This window comes from Pristis pectinata, chromosome 1 (assembly GCF_009764475.1).
Source record: "Pristis pectinata isolate sPriPec2 chromosome 1, sPriPec2.1.pri, whole genome shotgun sequence".
Classification (NCBI taxonomy): domain Eukaryota; kingdom Metazoa; phylum Chordata; class Chondrichthyes; order Rhinopristiformes; family Pristidae; genus Pristis; species Pristis pectinata.
In genome coordinates this window covers 18353771-18372253 of record NC_067405.1, presented here as the reverse complement: position 1 = coordinate 18372253, position 18483 = coordinate 18353771, and the positions used below count along the sequence as shown (strand labels likewise).

The following is an 18483-nucleotide window of genomic DNA, read 5'->3' as shown; positions in this document are numbered from 1 at the left end:
GCAAGTCAAGGGTTTATTTATTTAAAACTGTAAACAAAAAAAAGCCAAATAAATCAGAATGATAACATCTTTCATTCCCTGACGCCAGGTAGAATTTTTTATTTGCCTAAGAACATGCTTCAAAACTGGAACAGGCACTTGCTCACAGGTTTCTGCCAATGCCTACCTTGGACAGAAAACATTTGATCCTAGGTTAGCATTGCCACAGGTAGGTGCATTGGTAAGGCATTATACAAAGTCCATTCCAGAGGAATTATTATGACTGGTAACTTTTAAAATATGTAAGGGGTTGATATAGCCTATATAAAAAAATACTAAGTACTCAATTAGAAGTATCTTTTAGGGGGAAAGATTAAAGGGGACGTCTGGGGCAATTTTTTTGTTTGCACAGAGAGTAGTGGGTGCCTGGAATGCACTGCCAGGGATGGTAGTGGAAACACGTACGCTAGTAGGGTTCAGGAAGCTTTTAGATCGGCAAATGAATATACAGCGAGTATAGGGGTATGGATTATATGCAGAAGAGATTATTTTAATTTGGCATCATGCTCAGCACAGACATCATGGGCCGATGGGCTTGTTCCTGTGCTGCACTGTTCCATGTTTTCCACAGCAGGGTAATTAGAACCTCAAATAGTTAATTGAAGCAAGGAACAAAAATTTGGAAAGAAAGTGTGGAGGTTCTTTGAAAAGGAAAACTTTAAATGTTATGGAAAAAAAGATCATGTCTAAAGGGTTAGAGGGGAAAGCACAACTGATGGATTAATACAAAATTTCCTCTGGGTCTCTGTGTATGAACAGGTATGAGGGGGATCCTCACGCAAATGGAGATCAATATCAGAAACAATATGCTATGTGCGGCTCTGGATGCTGGAGGGATATATTTACTTTTGGTCACAGTTGCTAAAAGCATGTGTGGACACTAGTTAAAACTGCCTCCAGACTTCCACTGAAGTCAACCGAACTGATGGATGGAGGTGAGTACAAACAGTGGCTGGTATTTATGCGCAGGGAAAGACACATTTCACTGTGTGTTTCAATGTACATGTAACTAATAAATAAATATCAATCTATCTAATATCTATAGTGACCAAGAAGATAATTTCCAAATCCTTTGGCAATCAAATTACAATTATAAAGTAGGTAAAAAGAAAACTGAAGGAATGAGGTTTGGTGGACGGGATAGTATATCTCATGATTTTCTTGTATTCTGTTGCATTTACTCTTCTGCATGTTCTGATGTTGCATTGGCAGAGACCACTCAGCTAAGAATGGTTTGAAAGGAAACAAGTGGGAAGAAAATGGGATAACAGAATGACTGTAAAGTTTCATTAGCACTTTTTTCTCTATGTTTACAGTTTCATTGCATTACAAAGATTTCTATAAATTGTCTACTTCAGCTTCAAAATTTCCATAATTAAGTAGCTGACAAACAACCAAATAATAAGTACAGCAGTAAAAGATCTCTTTCTGTGTTTTCCCTCTCACACCATAAACTATTTTCAATGGTACTGGGCAAGCCCAATGTTGCTCTTACATATGATTTTAGTTCATGTCAGTGGTGTACTAGCCATTAAAAGTATAATGCTGTAGTCAATATGATATTAAGAATCAAAGAAAAAGAGCATCAAAAGAAAAATGGAGGAAGTTAGAATGCAACAGAAAACACTGAATATGGTTCTTTTCTTAAAGCTGCAGAAAGTACCGAGCTAATGTTTTCTTGATTGCGTTTAACGCGTTGCATCTCTGGTGTATATACCACTGAGGTCCCTTTACCCAGGTTTTCTTTGTATAAGATCTGCAGAAGTAAAGCACCCAAAATAACAAGATAAAAATCCAGCAGTCTTTCACAATTGTGTCCAAAACTTAACGGAAATAAAATGAAGATCAAAATTTAAAAACATGAGGTATTTTAAAAAATATTAGTTTCAGTTAAAAACAATGAAATGGATTTAGCGAGAAGGTAGTGGATGAGAAAGGAAGCCAGGGCTATGCCAAAATTCTTTTTAGAAAATTTCCGGTTCCTAATAATAGTTACCATCCAAGCAAACCTTTGGAAAAAATATATCAAAAAATGGAAATAGTTATTGATCAGTTAATCATTCTGCCAGAAAAACTTATATGCATTGATGAGATAACTCCAAATGCAATTTATAAGTAGAAAAAAACAAGGTGAAGCTGAAAACATGGTCTGTCTATCCAGCATTATGAACTGAATCTTATCAGGGGTTGAATTTCAGGAAGCTCCAAATCCAACGGAAAGCAATTCTAGAGGAGTTCAAATCTAGTGGTCCCAAGGGATCCTAACTCCAGTGGAAGATTGGTTCCAAAGAGTTCCAAATCCAGTGGAGGATTAATGCAAAGGATCCTAAATCCAATGGAGGATTTGCTGTAAATTATTCCAAATCTAGTGGAGGAATCATTCTAAAATACCCCAAAACCAGTGCAGGACTGGTTATAATGAATCCCAAATCCGGTGGTGGATCATTTATAAAGGATCCAAATCCAGTAGAGGACTGCTTCCAAAGATCCCAAATTAATGGTTCCTAAATAAGCCAAATCCAATGCAGTACCTGTTCCAAAGTAGCAACAAAGGTGTGTACGTCATTGTTCTTTGATTATGTTTTTAGATTAAAAGCTAGTTTAAAGTTAATGCACATTCCTACAGGGAGCCTTCTATTGCATATTATAGAATTCTTTATAATAATTGGCACAGCCCCCATGTAAGTTACACAAAATGTCACTCATTTCATAAATTAGCATATTGAAAATATAAACACTAGATGAGGAAGCAAGAGGAGACAACTGAATTGTGCAACTTGTGTTTAGTGCTGTTGGGTAGTAAGATGAAATAATGGGTTAGCACAGAAATCAAACCAGCATCTACCGAGCTGATGTTCTTCTGTGTTTCTTTTACACGCTGCACCTCAGGCAGGTCAGAGATTGCAGTTCCATGCCCAATACCTTCCTTGTATTTGATCTACAAAATGTGTAGATCAAAAGAGAAAAGGCATACCGTGAGCACACAAACAAACAGAAAACATAGACTAACACAGACTGCAACAAGCTATGTAGATAAAGAAAACCTAGACTGATAGATTAGACTATATTATGGATAAATAATATAACTATTCTCAAAGTAGTCACAGTCATATAAAAAGGAAAAATTAATCAGACTTTCTGAAATACAATGTGATGTTGTTATGAAATGAGGCTGGTTTAAAGTTGAAAGTTTGTTAGTTAGAAAATAGAATATTGGTTAACTCAAATCAAACCTTGACCACAAAGTACCATTTAAAGTGACATATTTAGTTAACAGAGGATGATTATAAAAGGATGCCAGAAGTGAAGACTCTGAAATTCTTCAAGTTTCCAATGGTGAAATTAATGCCACAGTTATACATGGTGATGCCCTCCAACACTAACTCTTGTATAATTTATCTGTTCAGTGATAGCACAATTCAGCTTGGTGCAATATCCACTTCAGACATTTCTCCGGTAGCCAATAATCCCACGGAAGCAGGGGCTTTCCATACATCTTTGTCTATCTATAAACCTAAATAAACAAGCCATTCTGCAATAGGTTTAGCTCCTAAGTTCCAAGCATCATTTCATCAATAGGCTTGTAGTAGTCTTGTACCCATTGGCATAGCAGCTGTCCATAATACACTAGATAACTCCCAGGCTCAGGAGCAGGAAATCGTACCTGATTGAGTCCCTCTGGTGTCACCCCATACTTACCTTATCAGGGAAAAGTAGAAGCCCCTATCTTTTAAAAATCACTCAGAAACCTCCCAGAAATGATGGAAAAGCTGTGTAACCAAGCTTTATCATTTTTCAGGTCCTTGTGCCAAAGATCACCAGAGATTGGCAGAAACCATATGGAATTCTACTTGCCCTCCTGCCAAATACTTTGAAATAATGATCAAAACTAATTATATGAAACACATGAAGTACTTTTTTTGTAAATTGTTTACTTTTAAAAGATGCCGTGGTTCTAGTCTTGAAATTAGAAAATTTTGCACAATGATGACCATTTTAAGTAAATTATTTTACCGCTTAACTTGATGTTAAATCACTCTGGATCTACAAATGTAAAAACAGTGTGAAGGAATACAAAACCAAATTTCAAACTCAAATACTTGAATTTCATGGTTTTCAGACAGTGGAGTTCACCCTTAGATTCTATATGTGTCCTATTCAGTGCCTTAAGCATTGGTCCTTTTGGACATCTGACTCAGTGTAATTTATTTAATTCTCTAAATCACACTTTGTCATTGAGAACTCCAGAGCTGACAACAATCCTTTTAATCCTTTAACTTTACACTCTATAAAATAATTTTCCTTCTCTGAGAAATCAACAACAGAGAACTAAAGAAAATATGATACACCTCAGTAAAAAGTTAAAACATTACAATAATTAGGGATAACTTGTTAAAAGGACATTGAACAAAACAAGATACACACAAAAACTCTCACTCTAGTGTTAGAAGGGATCAGATAGTAAGGAAGGATGATGAGTTATCACAGGAATCAAACCAGCAACTACCGAGCTGATGTTCTTCTGGGTTTCCTTTACACGCTGCACCTCAGGCAGGTCAGAGATTGTTGTTCCTTGCCCAACATTTTCCTTGTATTTTATCTACAATGCATTTAGATGCAGAGGGAAAGACAAACCGAAAGCACATGACAGACATCAACAACAACATCTTGGATTTACACAGCACCTTCAACATAGTAAAGCAGTCCAAGACATTTCACAGCAGTCATGAGGAGAGATATCAAGACAGACAGGAAGACTTTAATAAGGAGAAAAGTGAGATAGAGTGGTGAAGAAGTTCCAGAGCTACAGTAAACATGCAGACTTTACACAGTTTTAAGCCACATAATGCACCAATTTACATGTTGTGCTCTCTTCCATTGTTCTAGTTGGTAAAAGCATCACCCAGTCTAGTACAAAGTCAAACAATCAGACACAGCTTTGCTTTAGATCCAGGTGTTGAGATAATATACATGGCGAGATATGAAAAGCTACCCATTGACCAAAACACCCTTGGGAAAGGAAGGGGAGAAAGGAAACTCGGATGTTGGTCTTTGTTGAACAATTTCTAAAATGTCAAGGTTGAGCTTTACAGTAAGGTCATCAGAATTGAACAGGCCCTTCATTATCTTAGCTCATAGAAGAATTCACTTGGATGTTGGAGAACTGTCAGAGTTTGAATCTCTATAATCCAGCCTGTTCAATGAACATAAGAATATAGGAATACAGTCGGGTAGGAGTAGGCCACCAGGACATTCAGGCCTGCCCTGCCATTCAATATGATCATGGCTGATCTACGTTGGTCTCAACTCCTCTTCTGTGCCAGTTCCCCATAACCTACAATTCCTCGATCTTTCAAATATTTACCTATCTCCTCCCTAAATATATCTAACGATCTGGCCTCCACAACCCTCAGGCATAGAGAATTCCAGAGTTTCACCACCCTCTGAATGAAGAAATTTCTACATACTTCAGGCTTAATTGACCAGACCTTTATGTCCCCTTGTTCAGACTTCCCCATTAGAGAAAACTCTGTTTTCTATGTGACAACCAGTTTTCCATCCATGTTAACACACTTCTTCCATTACCCTCGGCTCTTATTTTATCCACCAATCTCTTAAGTGGCACCTTTTGGAAATCTAACTACATGACATCTACAGGCACCCCTCTATCAACTCTCTTTGTCACATCCCAGAAGAATTTGCATAAATTTGTCAGAAATGGTTTACCTTTCATAAAACCATGTTGACTAGGCTTAATAATACTCAGCTTTCCTAAATGATTAGTTATTTCCTCTTTGATCATTGACTCTAGTATCTTGCCAATGATAGATGTTAAACAAAGGAGGACAGAAAGATGAGAGAGGGCAGGGGTGTGGTAGGGTATGTTATTTATAGAGTATTTCAAACTACTTAATAGAAGCAAAACATGAAGCATCACCTTAAATACTTATAGCTGGAAATGCCACTTTGCTTTGGTACTACTAAATGCAATATATAATACTGCCTCTTCTGCCAATTCCAATGGAGCTGAATTTCAGAGGCAGAACATAAAATGCTGATGTCATTACATTGCAAAGTTAACACTGCTGAATAAGGATGAAATTCTAGGTAATAACTATTGGTTGAGTTTCAATAAACATTCTCAAATCACAAATATATGTATATTAAGCTGTTATGATCTATCACTTAAGACTAATTGCATATTTTATTACTTAATGAATAATTTTTATATATATATGTATGAAATTGTGAAATGCCAGTTAGTTTGCATTTAATTTTCTAAAATTCAACATTTTATATCTAAGGGAATATACCTTACTATACCATGTAAATTCAGCACAATGTTTACACTAAACTGACTGCAGTAGTTTGAAAAAGTCTTTTTTAAGGTCATCTGCTTTCATTATAATTTTATCTAAATCTAAAATTTGGTAAAAGTGGACGTCTGGATTAGGAATCTCAGAAATTTAATCTAGAATCAAAGATGTAAAGCACAGTTTCACATTTATGTGATGCATCGTAAAAACTGCCAATTAATGCCTTCACATACATTTTCTTTCATCTCAATAATCTGTATATGGCAAAATTGATGCTTATAAAAGTTATGTAAATTCCACAGCAATGCTTCAGGAATTAGAAGAGTTAAAACTGAAAAATAACATTGGAAGAAATAGTATTAATTGTGTTTAGTGATGGGAAGTGGTGGATAAGAAGGGGAAGGAAATCCTGAAGTAACAAAGAGGGAATCAAATAGGCATCTACCGAGCTGATGTTCTTCTGGGTTTCCTTTACACGCTGCACTTCAGGCAGGTCAGAGATTGCAGTTCCTGGTCCAACATTTTCCTTGTATTTGATCTACAAAGTGTGTGGATCCAGGGGGGAAAGACAAGCCATAAGCACATGACAAACAATAACCATCCACACCTTTAAGATAGTAAAACACTTCATGGTGTCAAAAGGAACAAATATCAAACAAAATATCACATCAAGCACATATGAAGGAAAGATAGGACAGAAGTTAAGGAACATCTTAGAGAAAAGCATAGGGGTTTAGGGAAGGAGTTCAGTGCTACAGTGACACACAAACATTGTCAAGCTATAGAATGCACAAATTATACAATGAATTCTCTGCCTCAGCCCAATAGGTAAAGATATCTACGACCAGACCACACAACCCAGAAAGCAGTTTTGCTTTGATTTTTATACTGTGGAGGCAACGTATGAAATGTAACAACTGGCTTCAGTGTCCCTGAGACAGGGAAGGAAATAAGATCAGCTTAGGTTCCCAATGTTGGTTCCTTTTATGCAAATTTAGGATTCATCTTTACAATGATAGTCCCTGTAGCTGAACAGCCTACCCCCTATCTAAGTTCGCGTAAGAAGAACCACATCGCTGAGATGGTGGGGGTACTGGTGGAGAATGAATCTGTACAGCAATATCTGTCAACCCCTTTAATATAACAGGGCAGAAAAGAGGAAATATATCTGGACTCCAGCAAACTACACACACAGTAGGTGAAAAAGGGAGCTGCAGGTAGAACAGGTAATTTTATTTCGGACCTATTAACAGTTTCAGTAAATAATCTCATTCCAAGTATCTAAAATGTATAAAATAATAACAGTAATTCTTGTGCTTTATTGCTAAGAATTATTAATTTTATTACATTCTGACATGTGGCTTGAGAATAACTCTTTTAAAAAAAACCCACAACATTTATGATGGGTGAGTGATGGCATCATTTAATTCAACGCACTGCTATCAATAAAAAAATTCCAGCCACTTCAAACAGGATGCCTTACGAAAAATATTTGCCTCGATTATGGGCTTTTATTTACCTTAAATTTACAAAATGTGAAGCCTATTTTCTAGTTCGGATGAAATTTTGATTCAGAAATCTCCAAAATTAACCCAGATTCAAATAGCATGCAACTTAGTTGTGATTCATAGATAATTCATTGTAATAGGAAAATACCAAAACTGGGGCTCTAATTCACTTTGCATCCATGTCTGTTTACCTGCTTTTTTTTTAACCATGTATTAAACCCGTCAGCGATGAATCAATGAAAGCAATCAAAGGGAGGGTGGGGGACATTTGCCTTCGGCTGCTTACTGTGAACATGTGTAAGGGTGTCACAGTAACACAACCAGTAGAGTCACTGCCTCACAGCACCAGACACCTGACCTCAGGTGCAATCTGTGTGGAGTCTGGTGACTCTGGGTGTTTAGTTTTCCACCCACATCAAAAGATGTGCATAAGGTCAGTTAATTAGCCACTGCAAATTGACCCTGGTGTGTAGATGAGTGGTAGAATCTGGGAGGAGTTGATGGGAATAAGAGGAGAATAAAAAAAAGTGGGGATTAATGTAGGTTTAGTGTAAACGGGTCACTGATAGTGAGGACTTGGTGGCCTGAAGGGCTTGTTTCCATGCTCTGACTCTACAGACTCCATGATGTAAGTACTGGCTGTTGTTTGTCATCACCTCTGGACTTCTGGTTTCATCAAATCAATAGAGTTGAATGTGGGGAGCTCAGTACGAGCAGCAGCTGCCACTCTCACACCCATGTATGGCCACCACCCCAAAGACAGGTTCTTCCCTTTTGTTGCTGTTCTATTCACTCTCTTACCACAAACTCCATCCCCCCAAAAAAACTTGCACCCACTATTTTCTTCTTCTCATTAACATTTACTTACAAAATTGAACTAAAACAAAAATCCACACAAACGCTTGAGGAATTAGATAAAGTTTGAAAAAAAGCAATTGATAAAATGGATTTAATTGTACTTAGTGGCAGAAAGTGGTAGGTAGTAAGGGGAAGTGAGTCCTATACTAATGAAGGGGGAAATCACACTGGCAACTACCGAGCTGATGTTCTTCTGGGTCTCCTTTACACGCTGCACCTCAGGCAGGTCAGAGATTGCAGTTCCTTGCCCAATACTTTCCTTGTATTTGATCTACAAAGTATGTAAATATGGGGGAAAAGACAAACTGTAAGCACATGACAGAGAACAGCAATGACACCTTGGATTTACAGAATGCCTTTAACACAGTAAAACATCTGATGCCTCACAGGAAGAAAATACAAAACAGAATTTCACATAAAGCCACAAAATAAGGTTTTAAGAAGTGTCTTATAGGAAGAGAGAGAGCTGGAGAATGGACGAGGTATCATGAGAAAATTCTCGAGGTATGGTGGCATGTAGACTTTATGCAAGCAGTACTGAGACATGGAATGGACCAAACTATAGACTTGGTTCTCGGACTTTGCTCTAGTGCATAATGACATCAGACCGCCTGCAGCTGAACCACATGATCATTTGTTTCAATTCTCTGTGTTGAAGGAGTATCTGTGGCAACTTGTGCAGAGCTGCAAATGTCAAGGATACTGTTTCAGGAAGGGAATCAGCCAAGTATCCCAAAATTAATCCCTGTCAAGAAACTTCTGCTAACGTAAGTTCAGGAGTCAAGGCTTATATTGGTGGTCCTGATAGCTGAATGCTCTACTCTTTACCCACAATGAAATATGATCCATGTAAGACTTATTTCAGCTCTGGGTGATTAGTGTGACATGCAATTCATGAAATGGGTGCTGGATTGATATATCAATCATGATTTTGTTGTAATACGTTTTGTTTATATTCCTCACTAGATCATTGTAAAGTCTGTTTTAAAACATATTACAGGTTAACTTTCTCCCATCAAATGATATGAAACTGACAAATAATTAGAAAAAACTTTAGTCAATCTCACAAGTATGTTCCAATAATCAGCAAGATTTAAAATGTAAAATCTCTTTAAAGTAATGACATTAATTTTGTTTAGTGGCAGGAATTGGAAGTGGTAAGACGGGGGGAATAATGGATTAAGAAAAGGGGGAATCAAACCAACAACTACCGAGCTGATGTTCTTCTGTGTTTCTTTTACACGCTGCACCTCAGGCAGGTCAGAGATTGCTGTTCCTTGCCCAACATTTTCCTTGTATTTTATCTAGAATGCATGTAGATCCAGGGGAAAAGACAAACTGTAAGCACATCGCAGACAATAACCACCATTTAAATGCACATGTAACATTTTAATACATCCAGTGGCACTTGACAGGAGGAGACGACAAACAATATTTGATATTGAGCTAAGTAATTAGATATTAGGCAGATAGATAAGTTTTAAGGAGGGTTTCTTATGGGAGGAAGAGCTAGAAAGGTTTAGTGATGCTATACTAGAGGTTCAGTAATATTTAAGTAATATATGTAAGAATGAATTTCCCAGAACATACCATTTAATTCAAAAGAAATACATCAGTAAATTGAATTTAATAGTTTCAAATAGAAAAAAGAATCTTTATTAAAAATAGCTGACTTGATTTTATTTTCCTTTTCTGCATCCTAAAGATACAAAAAAAATGGAATTTTGATTTGGAGATATATTTGAATTGATAAATAATAAAATCTCAGTTCTGATTTCAACATGGAATGAGATCTCATTAATGCTCTAAAGCCTGTCCACCTACTGTTTGTCAGTGTGGGATGTGACCTATGCTGTGGGCGCGGTTTCATCTCACAAACATGATCTTGTTCAATCGCTTTTCATTAATTTACTGCAACATATTTTAAACTCTGCCTTAAAATTGCTTACACCTCAACCACTTTTCCTTCAACAATATCTAAATGTTGAAGGAATGTGATGAAAAGAAACTAAATCCCACACATAAATTTCAAGAATTAGAACAAGTTAAGGTTTAAGAAGCCTGGAAAGTAATGGCATTAATTGTGTTCAGTGGCATGAAGTGAAGAGCAGTAAAGCAGTAAGGGAGAGGAGTCATCGATTAACAAAGGGGCATCAAACTGGCAACTACCAAGCTGATGTTCTTCTGTGCCTTTTTTACACGCTGCACCTCAGGCAGGTCAGAGATTGCTGTTCCTTGCCCAACATTTTCCTTGTATTTTATCTAGAATGCATGTAGATCCAGGGGAAAAGACAAACTGTAAGCATATCGCAGACAATAACCACCATTTAAATGCACATGTAACATTTTAATACATCCAATGGCACTTGACAGGAGGAGACGACAAACAATATTTGATATTGAGCTAAGTAATTAGATATTAGGCAGATAGATAAGTTTTAAGGAGGGTTTCTTATGGGAGGAAGAGCTAGAAAGGTTTAGTGAGGCTATACTAGAGGTTCAGTAATATTTAAGTAATATATGTAAGAATGAATTTCCCAGAACATACCATTTAATTCAAAAGAAATACATCAGTAAATTGAATTTAATAGTTTCAAATAGAAAAAAGAATCTTTATTAAAAATAGCTGACTTGATTTTATTTTCCTTTTCTGCATCCTAAAGATACAAAAAAATGGAATTTTGATTTGGAGATCTATTTGAATTGATAAATAATAAAATCTCAGTTCTGATTTCAACATGGAATGAGATCTCATTAATGCTCTAAAACCTGTCCACCCACTGTTTTTCAGTGTGGGATGTGACCTTTGCTGTGGGCGCGGTTTCATCTCACAAACATGATCTTGTTCAATCGCTTTTCATTAATTTACTGCAACATATTTTAAACTCTGCTTTAAAATTGCTTACACCTCAACCACTTTTTCTTCAACAATATCTAAATGTTGAAGGAATATGATGAAAAGAAACTAAATCCCACATATAAATTTCAAGAATTAGAACAAGTTAAGGTTTAAGAAGCCTGGAAAGTAATGGCATTAATTGTGTTCAGTGGCATGAAGTGAAGAGCAGTAAAGCAGTAAGGGAGAGGAGTCATCGATTAACAAAGGGGAATCAAACTGGCAACTACCAAGCTGATGTTCTTCTGTGCCTTTTTTACACGCTGCACCTCAGGAAGGTCAGAGATTGCAGTTCCTTGCCCAACATTTTCCTTGTATTTGATCTACACAGGACGTAGATCCAGGAGGAAAGGACAAACTGTAAACATGTGACAAATAACACACATAGACTTTCTGCAAACAAAATCCAGACAGACAATGCATCAAACCATACACAGTTCTCTCCCCTCTGGCCTGGTTATAAAGGAATCAGCCAATCTACTCATAAACCAGAGAATCCCAAAAGTCTGGTAAATGTGCTTGGAGGTGAGGATTAGTAAAATGGGTGAGGTTACTCACCCACTCCTTTCCTGCCCTCATCTGGCTAAGTTAAATTCTAAATTGCCATTGGCTCCTTATTTTCTGTTGAGCTTTCATTAACATTTCCAAATGGAATAAAGTAACAGATAAAATTTAAGATCTCCTTCTCCTATTTCTTTGCATCTTAAAACCTGCTTCCCTTAACTTGTTCTGATGAGAGGTTCTGATGAACCTCTGTTTCCCTCATCAGATATTCTGCCTGACTTGCTGAGGACTTCCACGATTTTTTGTTTTATTCCTTTTTAAATGTGCAACTTTGGCTCCGATTAAGTAATAGCAACCCAAGCTGCCATTTTAATCTAAGGTCTGGGACTGTAAGCAATAACTTGGATATGGATGTGGTGGGTAAAATTTCAAAATTTGCACACTTAGAAAGTGTGATAAGCAATAAATTGGGTAGAAAGGCTGGAAAAATGGAAAGTCAATTAGCCAATAAAATTTAATATAGAGAAGTGTGACAAATTGTGGCCGAAAGATGAAGGTGAGACATTAGGTTAAGAAGGCATAGTGTATGCAGGAACAGACGAATCCGATGTAAGTATGCAGCCCTTTGAGCCTCCTCTACCATTCTTCAAGGTCTTGGCTGATCTTCCACCTCAGCACCATTTTCCAGTAACATCTTCATATCCCTTGATTCCCTCAGTATCTAAAAACCTATCAAACTCTGAAAGAATACAATGACTGAGCTTCTGTAGCCATCTGGGTAGAGAATTCCAAAGGCTCACCACCCTCTGAGTGAAGAAATTTCTCTTCATCTCAATTCTTAACAGTCTAACCCTTGTCCTCTGGTCCTGCACTCTTCAGTCAGGGGAAACATCTGTGCATCTAGCATGTCTAACTCTTAAGAATTTTCTAAGTTTCAATGGGATTCCTCTCATTCTTCTAAAGTCAAAGAATACAGTCCCAATCTACTCAATCTCCTCTCATACATCACACCTACTAACCTTGGAACCACTAGTATATCTTTGCTGCTCACGTCTCAATCATACACTGTTGTAGTCAAACCTCTGCAGTATTCCCAATTAGACTGCCAAAGCATACAAAGCAGTGCCTGGTGAACTGCAATACACCTCAGTATCTTATGTTTAGGAAGAGGGATAAAAGTCAGTTCTCCAGTAATTTGTTTCTTCTGATTAATAGCCTATTAGTGTCAGCTGTTAACACAAGAAGACAGAAGATCAGAGCAGTAGTAGGCCACCTGGCCTCTCAAACCTGCCCCACCATTCAATATAATCATGGCTAATCTGCTCCAGAACCCAACTCCTCCTCTCTGCCAGCTGCCTAGAGTCCTTAAGTCCCTATCTTTCAAAAATCTATCTATCTCCTCTTTGAATACCTCCAGTGACCTAGACTTCATAGCCTTGCGTACAGAATTCCAGAAATTCACATCCTCTGCAAGAAGAAATTCCTAGACACTTCAGTTTTAAATGACCACACCCTCAGCTTGTACCTCATTTGAGACTCTCCCACTAGTGGAAACATCTTAACATCTATCATGTCAAGCCCCCTTAGGGTCAATAGCTCTCACTTTTCAAGCTCATCCAAAAGAATGAGTGTGGAACGTACAGGGGGATTCTGTGATTTGAATTAAGACTTGTATAAGTTTGCTCCTTCAGTAGTGAGCTGTGAACTGAATGGAGAATAAAAATATACAAAATACACAATGAAATCAACAAACACAGCTGCAGGTTAGGTATGTTACCTGTTCACACTTTTTCTACCTCTTGATAGGGTACGTGATTAAGCAGGGCATGGTTTAACAAAGAATATATGACAAGAACCATCTTGTTTGATCCAACCAGTCCATGCTGGCTTTTAGACTTCTCAAAGCTCCTCTGTCTTTCCTTAATTAAATTTATCAGCATAAGCTTCTATTCCTGTCTCCCTCATATGCATCTTCAGCCTCCCCTGAAATGCAGTCATACTATTGGCTGTAACCACTGTCTATGACAGCAAATTCCACATGCTCATCATCCCCTTGTTCAAGAAGTTTCTTCTGAGTTCCCTATTGGATTTCTTGGTGACCATCTTGTAGTAATAGACTCCAGAATGCTATTCTTTGCAGGTGGAAACATTCTTTCTGTATTCACTCTATCAAAGAATTGTCATTTTTTTTAAAAGACTTCCACCTGGTCACCTCTCAGTCTTCATCTCTCTAGAGAAAGTTTTAATCCAGTCAAGACTCTGGTTAATGCAATCGAGATCAAAAATTAGAAAATACATTCAAATTAATCTGAAGAAAAATACCAAAGAAAATGGATAAATTGTGTTTAGTGCTAAGGAGGGATTCAGTAGTAAAGGTAGATTATGGTGTAACACAGGGGGAATCAAACCGACAGCTACCGAGCTGATGTTCTTCTGTGTTTCCTTTACACGCTGCACCTCAGGCAGGTCAGAGATTGCAGTTCCTTGCCCAATACTTTCCTTGTATTTGATCTACAAAGTGTGTGTAGATCAGGGAGGAAAGATCATATTGTAAATTCATGACAAACAATGACAAAGACGAACTGCATATCACAACATATTAGACAATGCAACAAACCACACACTTCAACCAGCAACGTAGTTATAGACAAACACTTTCACTGCACAGAGTGAACATGCAACTAATCAGCTAAAATTTATTTTGTTCTATTATTTTAATTTAATCAAAAATTTTGCTTGTAATTTTATGAAACTTTGAAAGTATAATTTTCAAAAAGTGATCCATTAAACAATTGGTTTTCTTACGCAGATTGTTCAATTAGTTTTGATCTTTGAAAGATTTTATGCTTTGTCAAACTGAATGTATGGTTCCATCTCTTACATTAATATTTGCAGCCATATAATTGTGATTGTTTAAAGATTTTAAAAAAAATAAGATTAGTATTTCCCAGTTTTGATCATTGGCATGAATCATTAACTCAGTTTCTCTCTCCACACAGGAGTTGCTTGACCATGTAAATATTTTCAGAATTTTCTGTTTTAACTGAGATTTTCTCAATTTTGGTTCAACATATACTGTTTGGAGAGTTGTGCAGGGCACATCCAGCTAGCTGAAATGCAAAAAAGCATCATTGACCTTATTTTTAAAGAAATCACCAGCCTGAAAATGAATTAAACATTTTTGCAATGGTGGACTGCTGTCAAGTGTTAAATCTACACCAGAGGTTTGATTTAAATATTCCAACACAACCTCTGAGTTTGCATTTCCAAATAGTAATTCATTTTTGGATAATTCCAAAATAGTTGCATATTTAGAACATAGAACATTACAGCTCAGTACAGGTCCTTCAGCCCACAATGTTGTGCCGACATTCTATCCTGCTCTAAGATTTATCTAATCCTTCCCTCCCACATAGCCCCCCCATTTCTCTATCATTCATGTGTCTATCTAAGAGAGATAGACACATGTCTATCTAAAGGAGATCTCAAATATGAAACCCTTTTGGAAATTGCAATAGCTAATCCTGTTTTATGTGAATTCAAGAGTGAATCCTGATTTGAGGTTGCCAATAGTGAAAACGGATTTGAAGTTCACAATGTTATATCATATTTTGATGATCCAAAAATTGAATCCTGATTTAGAGATCCAAGAATTGGTAATATAAATCTGAATTGGAGGGTCTGATTCAGATTCCTTCAGTAACCCAAATGCCCTACCAATTGTCTTTTAATCCATGACTCATTTGGTACCTTCATCCTGCAACTTGTACGTCTGCAGGCACACACATTTATGACCAAGATCTTCTGGCACTGGGTCACTTAACCTTTTTGTGTCAGTCTACCTCTCGCAATTTTCCTTCCCACCATTGTTTTACAAAATGCATAAAACTATTCAAAAATGACAATGAAGTTAAAATGATTTGAAAAATAAATATTGGAAAACAATATGAATAGAGTTTAGTTTAGTGACATGATGGTTAGGTAGTGGGGATGAAATGTGGGATAACACAAGGGAATGAAACCAGCATCTACCGAGCTGATGTTCTTCTGGGTTTCCTTTACACGTTTCACCTCAGGCAGGTCAGAGATTGCAGTTCCTTGCCCAATACTTTCCTTGTACTTGATCTACAAGGTGTGTGTAGATCGTGGAGGAAAGGACAAACAGTAAGCACATAACAGATAATAGGATATGTATTTTAGACAAATTGTTAACCACATTAAATCTCACACTCTTTTGGATCACAGACTGCAATAAATCACATCACACACAAATTACTGGGTTGGGGATTAATCTGCACACTGCATTTGAAAGAGGGGTTAGTCAAACATGTAAACATCAAAACTCTTCCCATGATAATATTTGTTTTAAGGTCATACCATTTATAATGTATTAACATTATAATTAAACATATTATCATATTCAAAGTGTAACTTAGTTAATGCTTTTGAACAAAATTAAGATTCAACTTTGAAGGACAGCATGTAACGTATGCTGTATTTTAGTTGGAGGCTCTAAGTGAGGTTAGAAAAAATAACTGTTATGTTACCATTGATTGACTGCACTCATTTAAAGAGAAAAGGGGTGAAGTCCTTAACATCCTCCATAACTTGGCTGGAAAAGCATTGACACCAATTGTTCTTGGTTTTCATCAGCTGCCTTCCAAAGTTGTGGTGGATCAGCAGGTAAACAGAGTTGAAATTCTGTTCACAAGTTCTTTGTGAAGGTGACTTGCTAATAAATGTAATACACGCAAGATAAATAAAGCTTAAGTTTCAATCTAGAACCAGGACATGGGCTTTCATAATTGATAGAGTAACCCAGGCTATGCTTTAGCTTGTTTAAGATTTGAGTGATTTTGCTACACCTAAAGCAGCTGACTACAATAAAATGCTCCACTATTCCGCTATTTATTTAATGTTCTTAGGGCATCATTTATGTTAGATTCCTAAGCTTAATGTGATCTTGGTAACTAAGATCAATGATGGTAAGATCTGTTTTGGTATGTTTTCATAGAATGGATTTTGATTAGGATATGTTTTGATTCAGTTTTTGGATGGTACACACCCTCAAACCTCCAGGATATTTGGAAGTGAGTTAGATCGCATTTATGGCTGCCTCTTATGCATTACTCAGGATGATTTGAGGAATAAGCAAAACATAAGTTTATTATATTCAGCATCCAGCTTATGTGACCAAAACTGGTTTTTGCTCTGAACAGTTTCACAAAGTGTCAGAAGCACCTGCACTCTAAATATGCTTTGCATTTACTGAGGTGTGGTACTCAGAGTTCTGGAGCCAATGTAAAAGCAACCCAGAAGCACAGTTTTTTAACGTCTAGGGTTGTGACTTTAAAAGCAAGTGTGCTCAGATTATTGTTTCCAAATGATTCCAGTATTGGCTCTTCAGCCAAGAACCAACATGTGGGTCTCCAAAAGCCATGGAATTTTGTTACCACTGGAGAAAATAAAGAATGGGAATTTGTAATTGGTTGCTAACACTAAACATCTGTCAGAGTTTTGGTCACTTGTTTTGTTTCCCATTCAATATTCAGTTCCATTGAAGTCAATGGAATCTACCATCAGGACAGGTCAACAAGCAGCTGGTGAATATAGTACTTGTGACCCATGATATGGTTCTACCTCTAGATACTTAGGTGACCACCCACACCAGGGAAATTAATATTAACTGGAATCCTCCACTAAGATATGATCATGTTTCACCACAGACCACAACTGTGAAATCATAGAACCCAACAGCAATGTTGCAGCTCAGGCTGAACTGTAAAACAAATCTCACTTATTTAAATATTCATTTTCAAGATATAGCCATCACTGGCAAGGCCTGCATTTTTGGACTTCCTCAATTGCTTGGAAAATGTGATGGCGAATTGCCTTCTTCCATCAAACACATTTGATCTAACTAAGTGGGTAACCTTAACATTGCATACAGAGTGAAGAATGGATGGCTTATACGTTTCCTTCTTTAAAGACCAATTGATTTTAAATGATTATTCCACAGATATATTTTTATTTTCCTTCTATTACATGTTTTAAATTCACAAACTGACATAGTGGAATTTAAAATTGTGTTTTCTGGATAAGTAGCATACTCCTCTGGATTACAGTAATATAATGATTATACTACTGTGCCTATACCCAGAACCCTTTTAATGTCAGAAAGTAAGAATTGGTAACAAAGACTTTCCAAAAATAATTCTTCAGCGTGGTATCACAAATCCTAGCAGCTTCATAGCCTGGGTTACATGTGAAAGCAATTGATTCTGTAAGGGGGAAGTTAGGAAGTCAAGTGTCACACCGGTGAAGGCATCAGTAAAAGGCTGGGAATACTATAATTAGGGGA

General features: G+C 36.9%; 1 protein-coding gene across 1 annotated transcript in view; it reads right to left on the bottom strand.

The window, feature by feature from the left end:
* The window catches only part of neb (nebulin), a 269812-nt gene that overhangs the window by 17089 nt on the left and 234240 nt on the right, over positions 1 to 18483 (bottom strand). Inside the window, exons 137-143 of the mRNA XM_052025719.1 lie at positions 16155 to 16247; positions 14541 to 14633; positions 9934 to 10026; positions 8901 to 8993; positions 6802 to 6894; positions 4547 to 4639; positions 1703 to 1795 (exon numbers count right to left, since the gene is read on the bottom strand). Coding sequence (XP_051881679.1) covers positions 1703 to 1795; positions 4547 to 4639; positions 6802 to 6894; positions 8901 to 8993; positions 9934 to 10026; positions 14541 to 14633; positions 16155 to 16247 — 651 coding nt within the window. The remainder of the gene's footprint in view (positions 1 to 1702; positions 1796 to 4546; positions 4640 to 6801; positions 6895 to 8900; positions 8994 to 9933; positions 10027 to 14540; positions 14634 to 16154; positions 16248 to 18483) is intronic.